The sequence below is a fragment of the Rhinoraja longicauda genome, chromosome 28 (genome assembly GCF_053455715.1).
Source record: "Rhinoraja longicauda isolate Sanriku21f chromosome 28, sRhiLon1.1, whole genome shotgun sequence".
Lineage (NCBI taxonomy): Eukaryota > Metazoa > Chordata > Chondrichthyes > Rajiformes > Arhynchobatidae > Rhinoraja > Rhinoraja longicauda.
Genome location: NC_135980.1, coordinates 18,701,276 through 18,717,956, shown reverse-complemented (window position 1 = coordinate 18,717,956; position 16,681 = coordinate 18,701,276). Strand labels below are relative to the sequence as shown.

The following is a 16,681-nucleotide window of genomic DNA, read 5'->3' as shown; positions in this document are numbered from 1 at the left end:
GTTGGGAGGAATGGACAGGCAACGTTTTGGGTCAGGACCATTCTGACTGTCCATTCCTTCCAAGGATGTTGTCTTACCCACTCAGATCCTCCAGCACTTTGTATTTTGCTTTTTCTTTTAAAAAAATTATTGGAGTCAAAGGCAATACATGATAAAAGCTTAAGATGTCAAGTAGGAACAGGTAATTCAGCCCTTTGAGCCTTCTCCATCATTCACCAAGACCATGGTTTGTCTTTTTCCTCAAAATTATATTCTTGCCCTCTCTACATATTTTTTTGTTTCTCTCGTATTGAGATACCTTTTGATGTAATGAATACAATTAATGAAAAACTCCATAACTCTCTGGTAGAGAATTTCAAAGAGTCACCTTTGTGAACCAATTTCCCCCACCTCATGTCAGGCTTCATTGTTTAGCCATTGTTTTGCAATTGTAACCTGTAGTTCTAGACTCCTCAATGATGTTTGTGGCAATCGTACCTTTGGCTATTACAATAGATGTGCACTTTGCATGAAAAAAACAGGTGTTCATTGATTATATTTCTTGGCATTTCTAAGCCTTCAGTGAATTTGGTTTTGGTGTCCTATCATGAAATGGTGGTTCTTATGTGCACGAGGCAGTGCAATCTTTCTTATCGAGTCCACATCACAAGATTAGAAATTATTCAGCCAGACCTCGACGGAGATGCATTTTTTTTCCCCCGTATCATATCTCCGTCCCCACTGCGGCCTAACATCGTGGAGTTGGCGGCCTTTCTAGGAGACCGACAGGCGCTCCAAGCCACAGGAGTCTGCAGCACTTAAACATCGCGGAGCTTGCGATCCCTTTGCCGGGGATCGAAGCTCTAACCGCAGGGCCTGTGGACTTTAACATTGCGAAGCCTGTGGTGTCTGGTAAAAAGAGGCCGACTCGGGAGCTCCATGCCGCGATGAGAGTTTCAACTGCCCTGACGCGGGAGTTTCAATCACCACGACGGGGGCTTCAATTGTCGGCTGCGGGGGCTTTGACTGCCCCGACCGCGGGAGAACAAGAGGAAGAAGATTGAACTTCATTGCTTTCCATCACAGTGAGGAATGTGGAATCCACTGTGATGGATGTTTATGTTAACTTTTATGTTTTTGTGCATCTTGTTGCTTTTCATTTAGTATGGCTGTATGTTAACTCAAATTTCACTGTACCTTAACTGGTACATGTGACAATAAACTGACCTTGAAACCTTGAACACACTTCTCGGAATCTGCATACAATGGTGTCTTGTGCTTCCTGTGCGTAGTGGTGGAAAGATTGGTGGAAACAGGGCCGCAACGTGAACGCTCTTTCCTTGACCCTGGCAGTGCAATTAGATTCCCAAACTGGCTGAAATTAATTCCTTACCTTCAGGTTTTTAGTTCCATCTTTGCAAAGGGACAGGACTATCTGTATTGTGCAATCTGGGCAAGTCAATGTATTTATCTTTATAAATTTCCAATCCACATCGACAGATGGTTGTATCAAATTAAGCCTGCCACCCTGTGATTGTATAGTCTGCCCCTTGGGTTCCCACAAATCACTCAATGCTTGATTTTGTTTTGCTCTCATGCTGACATTTCTAATGATTGTTCAAATAAAATGTAATATTCATTTGAAAGGTCCTTCCAGAGATGTGATCAGACTATGTCCAGCTTCCTGATATCAGATCCTTCTCACTCTGCAGAGCTCTCAACCCTTTTTTTCCTGATGTTGAGTCAAGTGCTCATATTGGCACTCATCTCACCAGAATGCTACATTAGCAATGCAAATATACCCTAATTATTTTTCTTGACAGTATCCTAAAAGTCTGCTCAGGCCATAAATTCCCTTTGGGAACAAAGAGTACACTTTTTACCTTCTTCAGTGCTGGCTGTGATCCCAGGATACCAGCCACCAGCAAGCTGAATACAGAATAGCATTAAACATTTGATCTTAATCTATGAATTCTCGTTGCCACAGTGTGACGTAGAAATCATATTTAAAATTTCATTTTTTAATATTTTGCTGTAGCACTGTAAAAAACGTCATAGATTTTTGATTTGCTGGTTATGTAATTAGAATTGTAATTATTCATTGTCTCTAGTTTAACGAATGAGGAATGATGCAGATGAAAAGTTCTGATCTACTATGTACATATATATTGGAATTGCATTCTCCAGTTGTTGTTTGCATTCAACTCTGTGGTTATTGAGCATTTCTAAGTCGGACTCTGTTGATCACTCCTGTTTATATTTTAGGAACTGCTATAAAATACTGAGTAATTTTTCATATTGATTTACTTCCACTGCTATTCTCGGCTATTTGCAGTGGACAAATGTTTGTGAATGCTCATCTAAAATTCTTCTCTGGGTAGCAATAAATTCAAGTGTGACCAAGATTGGTTTCGTGCACTGGGTTCATTCATATATCACACGTAAAATGCCCTTTCTGGTTATTTTTAGAAAATATTATTTTATTTAACTAATTTTAAGAATGGCGAATGGTGATGTACTGGGAGTGTAGAAATTTATGACCGCAAAAGAACATTTACAATCCATCTGGTCAATGAGAATTGCAGGAGGCATATGGAAATCTTGAACTTCCTTTGCCTCCAGGATATTTTCCTCCTCCTCAACCTTGACTACCATCAAAACTGCACCCATTACAGCCTAACATTTGTGATGAGTACTATTTGATCAAAGATTCGATACCACTATTTATCCCAAAGGGAATTGGTCTGCACCAGTCAAAAAATACAGTTACAAGGCATTGAAAGTGTCATGTGCATTATAATAATAATGAAATTTAAGTGACCAGTTATTGCACTGCAAATATGTAATTTTGCACAAACATGAAATTAAATTATCAAGTGGAAAAGTCCAGGATGAGGGATGTGCAAAGATGGGGGGGAGGAGGGGGTCAGTCTACCCCACAACAGAAGTGGGAGGAGTTGTACAGTTTGATAGCAACAGGGAAAAAGCATCTCCCGTGGCATTCTGTTCTGCACCTTGGTGGGACCAGTCTGTTGCTGAACGGGCTCCAGGTTGACCAGTGTATTATGGAGAGGGTGAGATGTATTGTCCAAGATGCTCCACAGTTTGAGGAGATTCTTCCTTTCGGAGACCACCCCTAATGAATCCAACTCCCCCGGAGCCAGCCTTCCTGATACGTTTGTTGATTCTGTTGACGTCCGTGGCCTTCGCCCTGCTAACCCAGCATACAACAGTGTAGAAGGTGGCCCTGGCCACCACCGATTGATAAAACATCTGCAGCATCTTACTGCAGTCGTTGAAAGAGCAGAACCTCCACAGAAAGTACAGACTGCTCTGTCCCTTCTTATACAGTGCCTCAATGTTCCTGGACCAGTCCAGTTTACTGTCCAGGTAAACTCCAAGGTACTTGTACTCCTGGGTAACCTGCACATCCACGCCCTTGATGGAGACCGGGGACAGGAATGTTCCACTCCTCCTAAAGTCCGCCACTAACTCTGAGCTGAAAGTGATTCACACCACCCAACAAAGTCGATGACTACATCTCTGTATTCAGCTTCCCTCCCCTCGCTGATGCAGCCCACATTTGCAGAGTAATCTGAAAACCTCTGCAGGTGGCAGGAGTCCAAGTTGCATATGAAATCTGAGATGCCGATGGTGAACAGGAAGAGAGGAAGGACAATCCCCTGTGGGGCCCCTGTGTTTTGTCCACAACCATGTCAACACCACAGTTCTGTAGCCTGACTGCAATTGTCCAGTCAAGTAGTTGGTGATCCAAGACACCAATAAAGCATCAATCAGCATTTTCATCAGTTTGCTCCCTAACAGTGCAGGCCAAATGATGTTAAAAGCAATGGAGAACCAAAAAAACACGAATCTCACAGTGCTTCCCGGCTTATCCAGGTGACCATAGGAACGATGGAGCAGGTGGATGATGGCTTCCTCCACCCCCACCTTTGTTTGATAAGCAAATTGCAGGGGGTCCAGGTATGGTTTAACCAGGGGTGATGGATGAGTGAGCACCAACCTCCCCAGGGACTTCATGATGTGTGAGGTCAGCACCAACGGCCTGTAGTCATTAGAGGAGCTGGGACGTGTCCTCTTTGCTACAGGAACCAAGCAGGATGTCCCCCACATCACAGGAACCTTCTCCAGGCTCGGGCTCAAGTTGAAGATATGCTAGAGTACTCTGCAGAACTGGCTGGCACATGCCTTGACACCATCAGGACCCGCAGCTTTTTCTGGGTGGATTCTGCTTAACCAAGCGTGACCTACCTCTACCAGAAATATCTCACCGGTCAGTGGCTGGGTATACTGTTCAGACTAAAATCTTCTCAAATCTCCCTCAGTACTAGGATAAGTTTATTATTGCCACAGTACTCTCTCCTATGGAACAAAATCCTTTAAAAAAAATTACCACTGCATCTTAGAGTATTTCTTATCTTTACTTCTCAACTTTATCTCTGTTTGTCTAATTGCTGCTTGAAATTAATGAAACCAATACCATTTCCTTTATATTTATGCTTCATATAAGTAGATAAATTTAAATCTGTTCACATGTCATTTTGTTATTATTTGATTCCAAAGTGACCTATGTAAAATATAACATAATAATGTTAAACCTATAAATATTATTAGGCCAGAATGTCTGCTATATTCTCCTGTCATAACTGAAGGTGAGCTGAAATGTTCCAGAAATGGCGTAGATGGCAGCTGATGCTATATCTTTAGAACTACTGCTGGTCCTTTGCCAAAGGTAGAGCAGGTCATTTTGAGAACCCCTACAAAAATTCCAGGGAAGTTATGTTATTTTTGGGGAACTTCAGGAACATTCCTGAGACTTTCCAGTATGAGCTCTCTGGTGTCTGCACAAGTAATATCAATGCAATCAACAGAATTGGCTGAACCGACACAATTATTGGGATTTTTTTTAACATTCTATACCAAAACCCTTAAATGCAATTGTTGTGCTGCAATCTTTGATACTGGAGTAAGTACCCCAGATTGTGTCCCATTCAGTAAACTAGCCACACTATTCTCCTGTCAAAATTGCAAGACAATTTCTTCAAATTGTGCTTTATGCATATAGTTAATGATAATTACAGTTTTTTAAATAAAAAGTTTATCCATTCATGAAATAGCTCTATTAGCACTCATCAGCCAGTTATGAAGTGGTTTGGTGCAAATTAAAGTAAATTTCAGTGATGTAAAATGAATTATTTCTACTCCTGCAGCAAAGCCCTGGATTGAGAGGATTGAGCTCCATCAACCACTGTGTGTGTGCCATATGACTCCAACCAATATAGAGTTTCCCTCTTGATGTCTGTTTATATCTGTTTTACCAGGGCTCCTTGATGCCACACTTGGTGATGTGCAATATATGATAGTAGGGAAGTGATTCTCACCTCAACTCTGGAATTCGATTCTTAGGTTTGTATTTGGAAGAAAGCTTCAATGAGGCCTGGAGCGAGTTGTCACAGTTATACAAAAATGGCCTGTGAAAAAATAATTGCAAAGTAGCACAGACATTAATAACAGTACCTTCATCAGTTTGCTAATAATGGAAACTAGTCTATAAAGTAATTAAATTGGCTTTTTGTGCTTTTTGTGGACTGGACATAGCTGGGCAATTTTCCATAATGTTGGGTAGATGCCAGTGTTGTAACTGCACTGGAGCAGTTTGGCTTAAGACGTGCCTGGACCTGGATGATGTCTAGTTCTGAGCATATGTGTTCAATACTACAGCCAGAATTTAGTCTGGCCCCATAGTTATTGCTGTGTCTGCTGCTCTCAGCTGTTTCTCAATATTGTGTAAAGTGAATCAAATTAGCTTACAACTGGCTTCTATGATTGTGGGGATCACAGACGAAACCAAGATACATTTGTCAACACTTTTGGCTCTACTTCGTTGCAAATATTTTCGTCTGGTCTTTCGGACTTGCATGCTAGACCCTGCAGCGTCCTTGGAATATCCTCCTGTTGCTGTTTAATTGAGCACCAGCATTGATAATTGATATGATTGTGGAGCTTTGATCTGTGGAGCAACTGTAGAAGATTTCAAAAAATGGATTGGTTGACTAATCAAAACTGATGAATTGAGCAACTAATAAAGACCAGGCAAGGTGCAGCAGAGAGACCTATTGGGAGTGGCCTTGTTAGGGGAGAGAGGTTGTGTGAGGCAAGTGTGAGGCTTTAGCTCAAGAAGCTTCAGCAAGGATGCTGAACAGAGGATGACAGGAGATGAAGATTCAATCTGCTGTGCATGATTGTGGTTTTTTGTCCATTTATTTTTTTGTGCTGTCGAGATGACAGTTAGAATGGTGCAGTGTTCCTCCTGCAGGATGTGGGAAGTCAGGAAACCTGTTGGCATTCCTGATGACCATACATGTGGGAATTGTGTCCAGGTGCAGCTACTTACAGACTGCATTAGGGAACTGGAGCTGCAGCTGGACAACCTCAGGATCATCCGTGAGAATGAGAGCTTCATAGAGAAAAGTTATAGCGAGGTGGTCACACCTAAGGTACAGGAAAAGAGTAAATGGGTGACCACGAAGAGAGTGCAAGTGACCCCTTTGACCATTCCGCTTAAAAAAAAACAGGTATACACTTTTGGATACTGTTGAGGGATATGACCTGTCGGGGTGAGCAGCAGTAGCTACGAAGGTGACCAAGAGGTAACGAAGGTGATCAATGAGGGTAGGGTAGTGGATGCTGATGGAATGGAACGGGCGGCACGGTAGCGCAGCGGTAGAGTTGCTGCTTTACAGCGAATGCAGCGCCGGAGACTCAGGTTCGATCCTGACTACGGGTGCTGCACTGTAAGGAGTTTTTACGTTCTCCCCGTGACCTGCGTGGGTTTTCTCCGAGATCTTCGGTTTCCTCCCACACTCCAAAGACGTACAGGTATGTAGGTTAATTGGCTGGGTAAATGTAAAAATTGTCCCTAGTGGGTGTAGGATAGTGTTAATGTACGGGGATCGCTGGGCGGCACGGACTTGGAGGGCCGAAAAGGCCTGTTTCCGGCTGTATATATATGATGATATGAATGGGTTTTAATAAGGCATTTGATAAAGTCCCCCATGATAGGCTGATCCAGAAGGTTAAGATGCATAGGATTAACAGACTTGGTCATATGGATCCGGAACTGGTTCACTGATTGAAAACAGAGTGTTGTGGTGGACTGGACTGGACCTCAAAGGTTAAGAGGTTGGAATTAGACAGGGCCTTTGCAGATTATAAAGAAAGAACTCAAACAGGCAAATAAAAGGGGCCACAAAATTGCTTTAGTAAGTCAGATTAAAGAAATCGCAAAGCTTTTTATATCAGTATTAAAAACAAGAGGATAAGCAGGGAGAATGGGGGCGGTACAGTGGTGCAGTGGTAGAGTTGCTGCCTTACAACACCAGAGACCCGGGTTCAATCTTGAATATGGGTGCTGTCTGTATGGAGTTTGTACGTTCTCCCTGAGATCGCATGGGTTTTCTCCGGGTGCTCCAGTTTCCTCCCACGTTCCAAAGACGTGCAAGGTTTGTAGGTTTATTGGCCTCTATAAATTGTCCCTAGTTTGTAGGATAGAACTAGTGTAGGGTGATCGCTGGTCAGCGTGGACTCAGTGAGCCGAAAGGCCTGTTTCCACGCTGTATCCCTAAAACTAAAACTAAACTAAAAACTGTTAGGATTGCTCAAGGGTAAAGGAGGGAATTTGTGCCTGGAGTCTGGGGATGTGGGCAAAAATGGTCACAATTCAGTCTTTTAATTTTACATCAGTGCATACAGTATGATAGAAATCTACACTTGTAAATGTTAATATTCAATGCCAGGAGTGGTTGGAAGTATTCTCCAAGTACCTTTCTTCTCACATCCTTAAATGTGTTGCAGCCTAACTCAATCTTATTTGTTGAATTTCTGTGATCAAGTTTCCTACCTTGCCACAATACTCAACTTTTCACCACTCAAAAGCCTCATCTTTTCTAAGTGGATATCTGGATCAAAGTACAGTAATCTATAGGTTATGTGTTTGAATTTCGAGTGTCCACTGATTTACAGAATAATCAATATTCTGGAGGACCAGGACTTGGATTGCAACTTTGAGATTTTCAATTAATTGTATGGGTGCTGACATTGGAAGGTGATATCCAATTAACAACAGGATTTTTATTTCCAAAGTTTGGTGTTAAAGGGTGATAACATTAAAGCATTTGAAAATGTGTTCATGGGGAGAAAAAGTAAAGGATAGAACTAAAATGTTTAAAGTGTTATTAGTATACCCGCATTAAAATTTACAAAAGCTTTGCTGGAAATATGCTTTCCATTTGAATATATGTACAATGATCCATAATGTAAAAGATAGAACAGTAGAGAGCATGAGAAATTTCTATTTCAAAAATACCATATATTATAGGTCATAGGTTTTATTTCTCACAATGCAGGTGTCCCCAGCAAGGCCAGCACTAATCGCCCATTGCTGATAGCCCTTGAAATGGTGGTAGAGAGCCATCATCTTGAACCACTTTGGTCTTTTTTGTAAAAGTTGACTATTTTCTTGTGAAAATGCTGGTGGATAGGGTTTTCCAGAATTTAGACTGAACATAATGAAGTCATGATGAAGCATTGAGAGGAGCATTCAAATAATCCAAGCACCTGTGAGGTGCTGCACTTTGGGAGTTTGAATACAAGGGGGAAATGTACAACTAATGGCAAAGGTTCCTTACCAGCATTATGTACAGAGGGATCTTGGGGTCCAAGTCCATAACTCCCTGAAAGTGCAACACAAATAGACTGTGGTAAAGAAAGCATTTGGTATACGTGACTTAATTGGTCAGGGCAGTAAGTATTTGAGTCAGGAAATCATGATGCAGCATTATAGGACTTTGGTTAGGCTGCATTTGGAGTATTGCATACAGTTCTGGTTCTCCCAATGCAGGAATGATGTGAAAGCTTTGGAAAGAGTGCAGAGGAGGTTTACTAGAATGATAAAAGACACAAAGTGCTGGAGTAACTCAGTTGGTCAGACAGCATCTCTGGAGAATGCGGATTGGTGACATTTTGGGTTGGGATCCTTCTTCAGACTCAGACTACAGAATGATACCTGGATTAAGGGTATTAGCTACAAGGAGAGGTAGGGCGGACGAGGATTGTTTTCTCTGGAATGCCGGGCATTGAGGGATGATCTGAGGGAAAAGTATAGAAAATTAAGAGGGGCATAGATAAGGTAGACAGTCAGAACCTTTCCCTCAGAATGGAAATATTAAATACGAGAGGGCATAGCTTTAAGGTGAGAGGGACAAAATTTAACGGAGATACGGAGGGCAAGTTTGTTTTTACACAGAGGGTGGTGAGTGCCTGAATCATGGTGGAGGCAGATAAGATTGTGACATTTAAGAGGCCTTTGTATAGACACATCGATATGTGTAGAGGAACCAACATGTAGAGGAACCAACGAGAGAGCAGGCTATACAAGACTGGGTATTGAGTAATGAGGAAGGGTTAGTTAGCAGTCTTGATGTGCGTGGCCTCTTGGGCAAGAGTGACCATAATATGGTTGAGTTCTTCATTAGGATGGAGAGTGACTTAGTTAATTCAGAAACAACGGTTCTGAACTTAAAGAAAGGTAACTTTGAGGGCATGAGACGTGAATTGGCCAAGATAGATTGGCAATTGATTCTTAAAGGGTTGACGGTGGATATGCAATGGAAGGCATTTAAAGACCGCATAGATGCACTACAACAATTATTCATCCCAGTTTGGCAAAAGAATAAATCAGGGAAGGTAGCTCATCCGTGGCTAACAAGGGAGATTAGGGATAGTATCAAAACAAAAGATGAAGCGTACAAATTAGCAAGAAAAAGCAGCCTACCAGAGGACTGGGAGAATTTCAGAGTCTAGCAGAGGAGGACAAAGGGCTTAATTAGGAAAGGGAAAATAGATTATGAAAGAAAACTGGCAGTGAACATAAAAACTGACTGCAAAAGCTTTTATAGATATATGAAGAGAAAAAGATTAGGTAAAACAAATGTAGGTCCCTTGCAGTCAGAAACAGGTGAATTGATCATGGGGAACAAGGACATGGCAGACCAATTGAATAACTACTTTGGTTCTGACTTCACTAAGGAAGACATAAATAATCTGCCGGAAATAGCAGGGGACCGGGGGTCAAATGAGATGGAGGACTGAGTGAAATCCAGATTAGTCGGGAAGTGGTGTTAGGTAAATTGAATGGATTAAAGGCCGATAAATCCCCAGGGCCAGATAGGCTGCATCCCAGAGTGCTTAAGGAGGTAGCCCCAGAAATAGTGGATGCATTAGTGATAATTTTTCAAAACTCTTTAGATTCTGGAGTAGTTCCTGAGGATTGGAGGGTAGCTAATGTAACCCCACTTTTCAAAAAGGGAGGGAGAGAGAAAATTACAGACCAGATCGTCTAACATCGGTAGTGGGGAAAATGCTAGAGTCAGTTATTAAGGATGGGATAGCAGCACATTTGGAAAGTGGTGAAATCATTGGACAAAGTCAGCATGGATTTATGAAAGGTAAATCATGTCTGACGAATCTTATAGAATTTTTTGAGGATGTAACTAGTAGAGTGGATAAGGGAGAACCAGTGGATGTGTTATATCTGGACTTCCAGAAGGCTTTCGACAAGGTCCCACATAAGAGATTAGTATGCAAACTTAAAGCATACGGTATTGTGGGTTCAGTATTGATGTGGATAGAGAACTGGCTGGCAGACAGGAAGCAAAGAGTAGGAATAAACGGGTCCTTTTCAGAATGGCAGGCAGTGACTAGTGGGGTACCGCAAGGCTCAGTGCTGGGATCCCAGCTATTTACAGTATATATTAATGATTTGGACGAGGGAATTGAATGCAACATCTCCAAGTTTGCAGATGACACAAAGCTGGGGGGCAGTGTTAGCTGTGAGGAGGATGCTAGGAGGCTGCAACGTGACTTGGATAGGTTAGGTGAGTGGGCAAATGCATGGCAGATGCAGTATAATGTGGATAAATGTGAGGTTATCCACTTTGGTGGCAAGAACAGGAAAGCAGACTATTATCTGAATGGTGGCCGATTAGGAGAAGGGGAGATGCAGCGAGACCTGGGTGTCGTGGTGCACCAGTCATTGAAAGTAGGCATGCAGGTGCAGCAGGCAGTGAAGAAAGCGAATGGTATGTTGGCATTCATAGCGAGGGGATTTGAGTATAGGAGCAGGGAGGTTCTGCTGCAGTTGTACAGGGCATTGGTGAGACCACACCTGGAGTATTGTGTACAGTTTTGGTCTCCTAATCTGAGGAAAGACATTCTTGCCATAGAGGGAGTACAGAAAAGGTTCACCAGATTGATTCCAGGGATGGCAGGACTTTCATATGAAGAAAGACTGGATAGACTCGGCTTGTACTCGCTGGAATTTAGAAGATTGAGGGGGGATCTTATAGAAACTTACAAAATTCTTAAGGGGTTGGACAGGCTAGATGCAGGAAGAATGTTCCCGATATTGGGGAAGTCCAGAACAAGGGCTCACAGTTTAAGGATAAGGGGGAAGTCTTTTAGGACCGAGATGAGAAAGTTTATTTTCACCCAGAGAGTGGTGAATCTGTGGAATTCTCTGCCACAGAAGGTAGTTGAGGCCAGTTCATTGGCTATATTTAAGAGGGAGTTAGATGTGGCCCTTGTGGCTAAAGGGATCAGGGGGTATGGAGAGAAGGCAGGTACGGGATACTGAGTTGGATGATCAGCCATGATCATATTGAATGGCGGTGCAGGCTCGAAGGGCCGAATGGTCTACTCCTGCACCTATTTTCTATGTTTCTATGATATACAGGGAATGGGGGGATATAGTTATGTGTAAACAAATTAGCATTGGTCTTGGCATCATGTTCAGCTCAGACATTGTGGGCTAAAGGGCCTGTTCCTGTGTTGTACTGTTGTATGTTCTAGTTGTATTAACCTGCATCTGCTACCATTGCCTTTCTTGGTGGTTGAGGTCATGTTTTGGAGAATTTAGGATAACAATGAGCTGTAGATGTTGACATAATCCGTGTTTCTCAGGGCCTTGTACTGCTATCTTTCTATCAGGAAAGTAATTATGTGTGCCACAATATTATCTTTTAGCATCAAAGAGCACAGATCACAAGGTTGAGATTTTCCTCATGTCCAGTCTGGATTCTTCGCTTACTGATTCTTGGCTTGTTAAATGTGGAACTCATTAGCAAGTCCAGGCTAGTATCACGTAAAACCGTCCCCCTTGTGATAGGAACCGTGGACCCCTCAAAAACTTTACAAAGATTGCAATAGTTGACACTTTTCTTTAGCCAGGTACTCTTAACATCACCATTTTGTGACAGGCACAAGCCCACAGGTATTTTATATTATAGCACAGAAAAACTATAGCAAAGATTTTCAGAATCACTGCCTTCTATTCAAGCAAATCTATTAACTTCTTGTTCTTTCTGTAGGTATGATATTTGCATCTATAAGAACAAACCTTGTGGAACTCTAGGTAAGATTCCATACTATTTAATTTAGGCTTAAATCTATTTGTTTTACAATCTTCCCATTTTCCTTAAAGTAATACTGTTCTGGTAGGATGCTTTCTAAAACTCTTAAGAGATGTGACAGAGAACATCAATCTTAAAAACACTTCAGTTAAATTAATGTTAACTCATCGAGATTGGTGAAAAACACTCTCATTTTGCTTGCAAACATGTGTGCACTGCATGAATTCAGACTGCAGGATCTCCCTTCAGCTAAATACTTGGTAATTGTGGTCAAAAATATAATGCAAATCCAAATTCAGCGCTTGACACCTCCATGTGAAAACATGAATAAAAGTACTCAAAGCCACAAGACAGTAGTTTAAATTTTAATAGTTTTGCTTTTTAAAAGTATGCCTATTAAGCTTAGGCCAGTTATTTAAAATGCCAATTTGTACAATGCCCATTATTATAAAGACCTCAAATTTCTCTGAAGATTTTGATGAGGAGGAGAGACCCTGTGACTGTGGATCTCCATATGAATTTTCACCTCTCTCCCATTGACTTCATAAAAATGCATCTATGTGATTTCATGGTAACCAGATCAACCACACATTAAACTTGGCATCGATGATGTTCATGAAGTTATATAAATCATCAGATAGACTTAATATTCTGTAAACAGTTTAAGTGCTTTTAATATCATGGATTGTTAATGTATACCAATCATCCTCACAATCAGGATGTGTCTATTTTATATGGAGTTTCATTTCATATTTCATGTTATTTTGGAAGATTTGAAAAATGACATGTTAATACATTTTTGTTTTGCATAATGAGGAATTCATAAAATGTATTGATATGGTGAGGGCAAATGGTTTTCTGAAGCTGTAGAGTCCTTCTATGGAGGGGATTGTATTTGACCTTATCTCAGGGAATAAGAATGAGCAAATGATTGATCTGCGGAGGATAGAGATATCTGTATCTTTGGACACAGTGACATAAGTTTAGTAAGCTTCAAGGTGGTCATGGCAAAAGATACTTTGGTCCTCAATATATTGCCCTAAATAGAGGCAAGGTGGTAGACTGAGAGCAGCTGATAGGGGGAAAACAATATTTCATAGGTGGGAGTTGTTTAAAAAGTGAGATAGGAGTTCAAAGTCTGCCTATCTTTAAGGGTAAAAGACAGGGAAGTCCCTAAAGGTTTAAGGAACCCTTGGTTATAGAGTCACAGAGTCATGCAGCATGGAAACAGGCCTTTCAGCCCAACGTGCCCATGCTGACCATGATGCTCATCCACACTATTCTCATCTGCCTGTTTGGCTCATATTCTTCTAAACCTTTCCTATCCATGTACCTGTCCAAATGTCTTTTAAACATTGTGATAGTATTTGCCTCAACTACCTTTTCTGTCAGCTCGTTCCATATACCCATCACCCTTTGTGTAAAAAGTGTAAAAAGTGAAATATGACTAAAGGAATAATACATGAAATATGTCCATGCTGTATGCCTAACAGTATTATTCCCATTGGATTTTCCATGCCATTGCTCTTAGTCTGAGGGAGAAAATGCTGCTTTCTAACCATATTTTGGTTAACGCATATTATGCCTTGTGGAAGACAATGCATGGACAAGGAATATGGTTTAATGTAATCAATTACATGATATTCTACCATTCTTTCTGTCACTCTGGAGTGATAAGTAATAATATTTTCATCTCAAATGAACAAACTGCTGTTGGCATTTGAATATCTTTGAAGATGGATCTATTTGTAAATAATAATGTTTAGAAGGTCAGCATTATATTCAGTCATAAACATTTACATAATTTATCACTTGGGCTTTTGCTTACTTCAGATTAATTGCTTGTCACATTTTAATACTGTTGACCATGTCTGGGAAAGAGATACAATTTGGTTCAAATAATAACAACATATATTCACATCTATATACTAAAAATCATTTGTTTGTTCCTGAACTGCAGCCAAAATGGTACACGATAGCGCGACAATTTTAGGCCCACCTTACTCACCGTCGTCCCTTTGGTACTAATGGAAGAAGTTTCATTGAAATCGGTTATATTTTTAAAATTATTCACATTTTAAAGTTTAAATCTATCTCCTAGGGAAGGAGAGGGGAGGGAGGGGGAGGAGGGAAGATAAGGGGGGTTGAGGGGGATGGAGATGGGGAGGGGGAGGGGGGTAGAGGGGGGAGGGAGGGGGGGGAAGGGGGAGGAAGAGGGGGAGAGAGAGAGGGGGAGGGGAGGGGGAGAGAGAGAAGGGGAGGGGGGAGAGGGAGGGGGAGAGAGAGAGGGGGATGAGGGAGAGAGAGGGGGGATGAGGGAGAGAGAGAGGGGGGATGAGGGAGAGACGGGGGGATGAGGGAGAGGGGGGGGGAGGGGGGGGGAGGGAGGGAGGGGAGGGGGGAGGGAGGGAGGGATGGGAGAGGAGGGGGAGAGGAGATGGTGCTGCACCAATGCAGGAGAGGTTTGGGCCCAACGGGTCCACTTGGTTTAGTGCTTATTTTTTAAATAAGGCTCCAAAATTGTTAGTGCCAATAATTCAGTTATTAGTCATTTCTCAAAGGATGAAACCAATGTGTGATTAATTAGATTTTTAAGTCAATGGTAAGATCACCACAACCAACATTTTGCAAAGTCTTTAGTTTAAGGTGTTTGTCTCAGATGTCTGTTGTAAGCAAAGAAAGTGATACTCACTGACAACATTACAGTTAAACAGAAAATAAACAGAACATATTTTACCAAGCCCTAAAGACTGAAATATAAGATGGCAGATATAGGGGAGCATCGTAATTTTATTATTTTGTAATCATGACCCCCAAGCCATGGTCATGATCACAATTGCTCAATCTTCCATTTCCTCAGCATATCAACACTCTCTCCTTCTCCTCAACCCTAAACTAACTCTTGGTCCTGGAGTTCCAGGCTCAGCACCAGGCCCACAGCCTCCACGATGCAGTCTCCGACAGCATGTGGTCTGACTTTGCTGGGTCCTACTGATCCCGTTCTACAGGGAACCTCAGTAGTGATGGGTTTTCCCCTTCCCCCTCATTTAACCAGGTTACCCCAACCATACCCCACCCATACAATAGTCCTCACGCCCCCCCCCCCCCCCCCCCTCCTCTCTGAACACTTACCATCCCCCCACCAGATCTCACTTCCACTTCCTGGCCCTCCTCTGACCCCAACCCCCACCCTTGTCGTGTCTTCACCATCCCCCTACCCCCCTTTCTGATACAGAATGGTCTGTCCTCAACAGAGGCCTCACCTTTGTTCCTCTCCGCCCCCACCTCAACGAGTTCCGGGTTCGCCACGACGTAGAGGTTTTCTTCTGTTGCCTCCGCCTCCGTGCTTTTTACTATGGGAAGGAGTCCTCACCACCCAGTATGACCTCTTCTCCCGTCTCAGCCCTGCATAGCACGGTTTTACCGTCTCCCCAAATTCCACAAACACAACTGCCCTGGCAGACCCATTGTTTCTGCCTGCTCCTGTCCCACGGAAATGATTTCCAAGTGCCTCGACTCCATCCTATCCTCCCTGGTCCAATCTCTCCCGACCTATGTCCAAGATACCTCACATCTCTTTCGTCTCTTTAATGACCTGCTTTCCGAGCCCCCACTCCCTCATCTTTACTATGGACGTTCAGTCACTCTACATTCTACACCAGGAAGGCCTCAAAGCCCTCCATTTCTTCCTCGACCGCAGAACCATCCAATTTCCCTCTAATAACACTCTACTCCGCCTAGCGGAACTGGTCCTCGCCCTCGACAACTTCTCCAAGTCCAAGGCGTAGTTATGGGCACCCACACGGGCCCCATCTATGCTTGCCTCTTTGTAGGGTACGTTGAACAATCCCTGTCCCAGGCGTACACAGGCCCTATCCTTGAACTCTATCTCCATTACATTGATGAATGCATCAGTGCTAACTCCTGGACTTCATCAACTTCATCACCAATTATCATCCTGCACTTAGATTTACTTGGACCATCTCCGACACCTCCCTCCCCTTTCTTGATCTCACAGTCTCCATCACAGGAAATAGACTAAAAATTGACGTCTATTACAAACCCACTGACTGCCACAACTATCTCGTCTACACTTCTTCCCACCCTGTTTCCTGCAAAGACTCTATCCCCTACTCCCAATTCCTCAGTCTACGCCGCATTTGCACCCAAGAAGAGGTGTTCCATACTGGGACATCCAAGATGTCCTCATTCTT

General features: G+C 42.5%; 1 protein-coding gene across 1 annotated transcript in view; it reads left to right on the top strand.

Annotated features, from left to right (window-relative positions):
- LOC144607203 (A disintegrin and metalloproteinase with thrombospondin motifs 6-like) overlaps positions 1 to 16,681 on the top strand; it is a 188,147-nt gene that overhangs the window by 71,406 nt on the left and 100,060 nt on the right. The window contains exon 7 of the mRNA XM_078423883.1: positions 12,426 to 12,469. Within this exon, the coding sequence (XP_078280009.1) occupies positions 12,426 to 12,469 (44 nt within the window). The remainder of the gene's footprint in view (positions 1 to 12,425; positions 12,470 to 16,681) is intronic.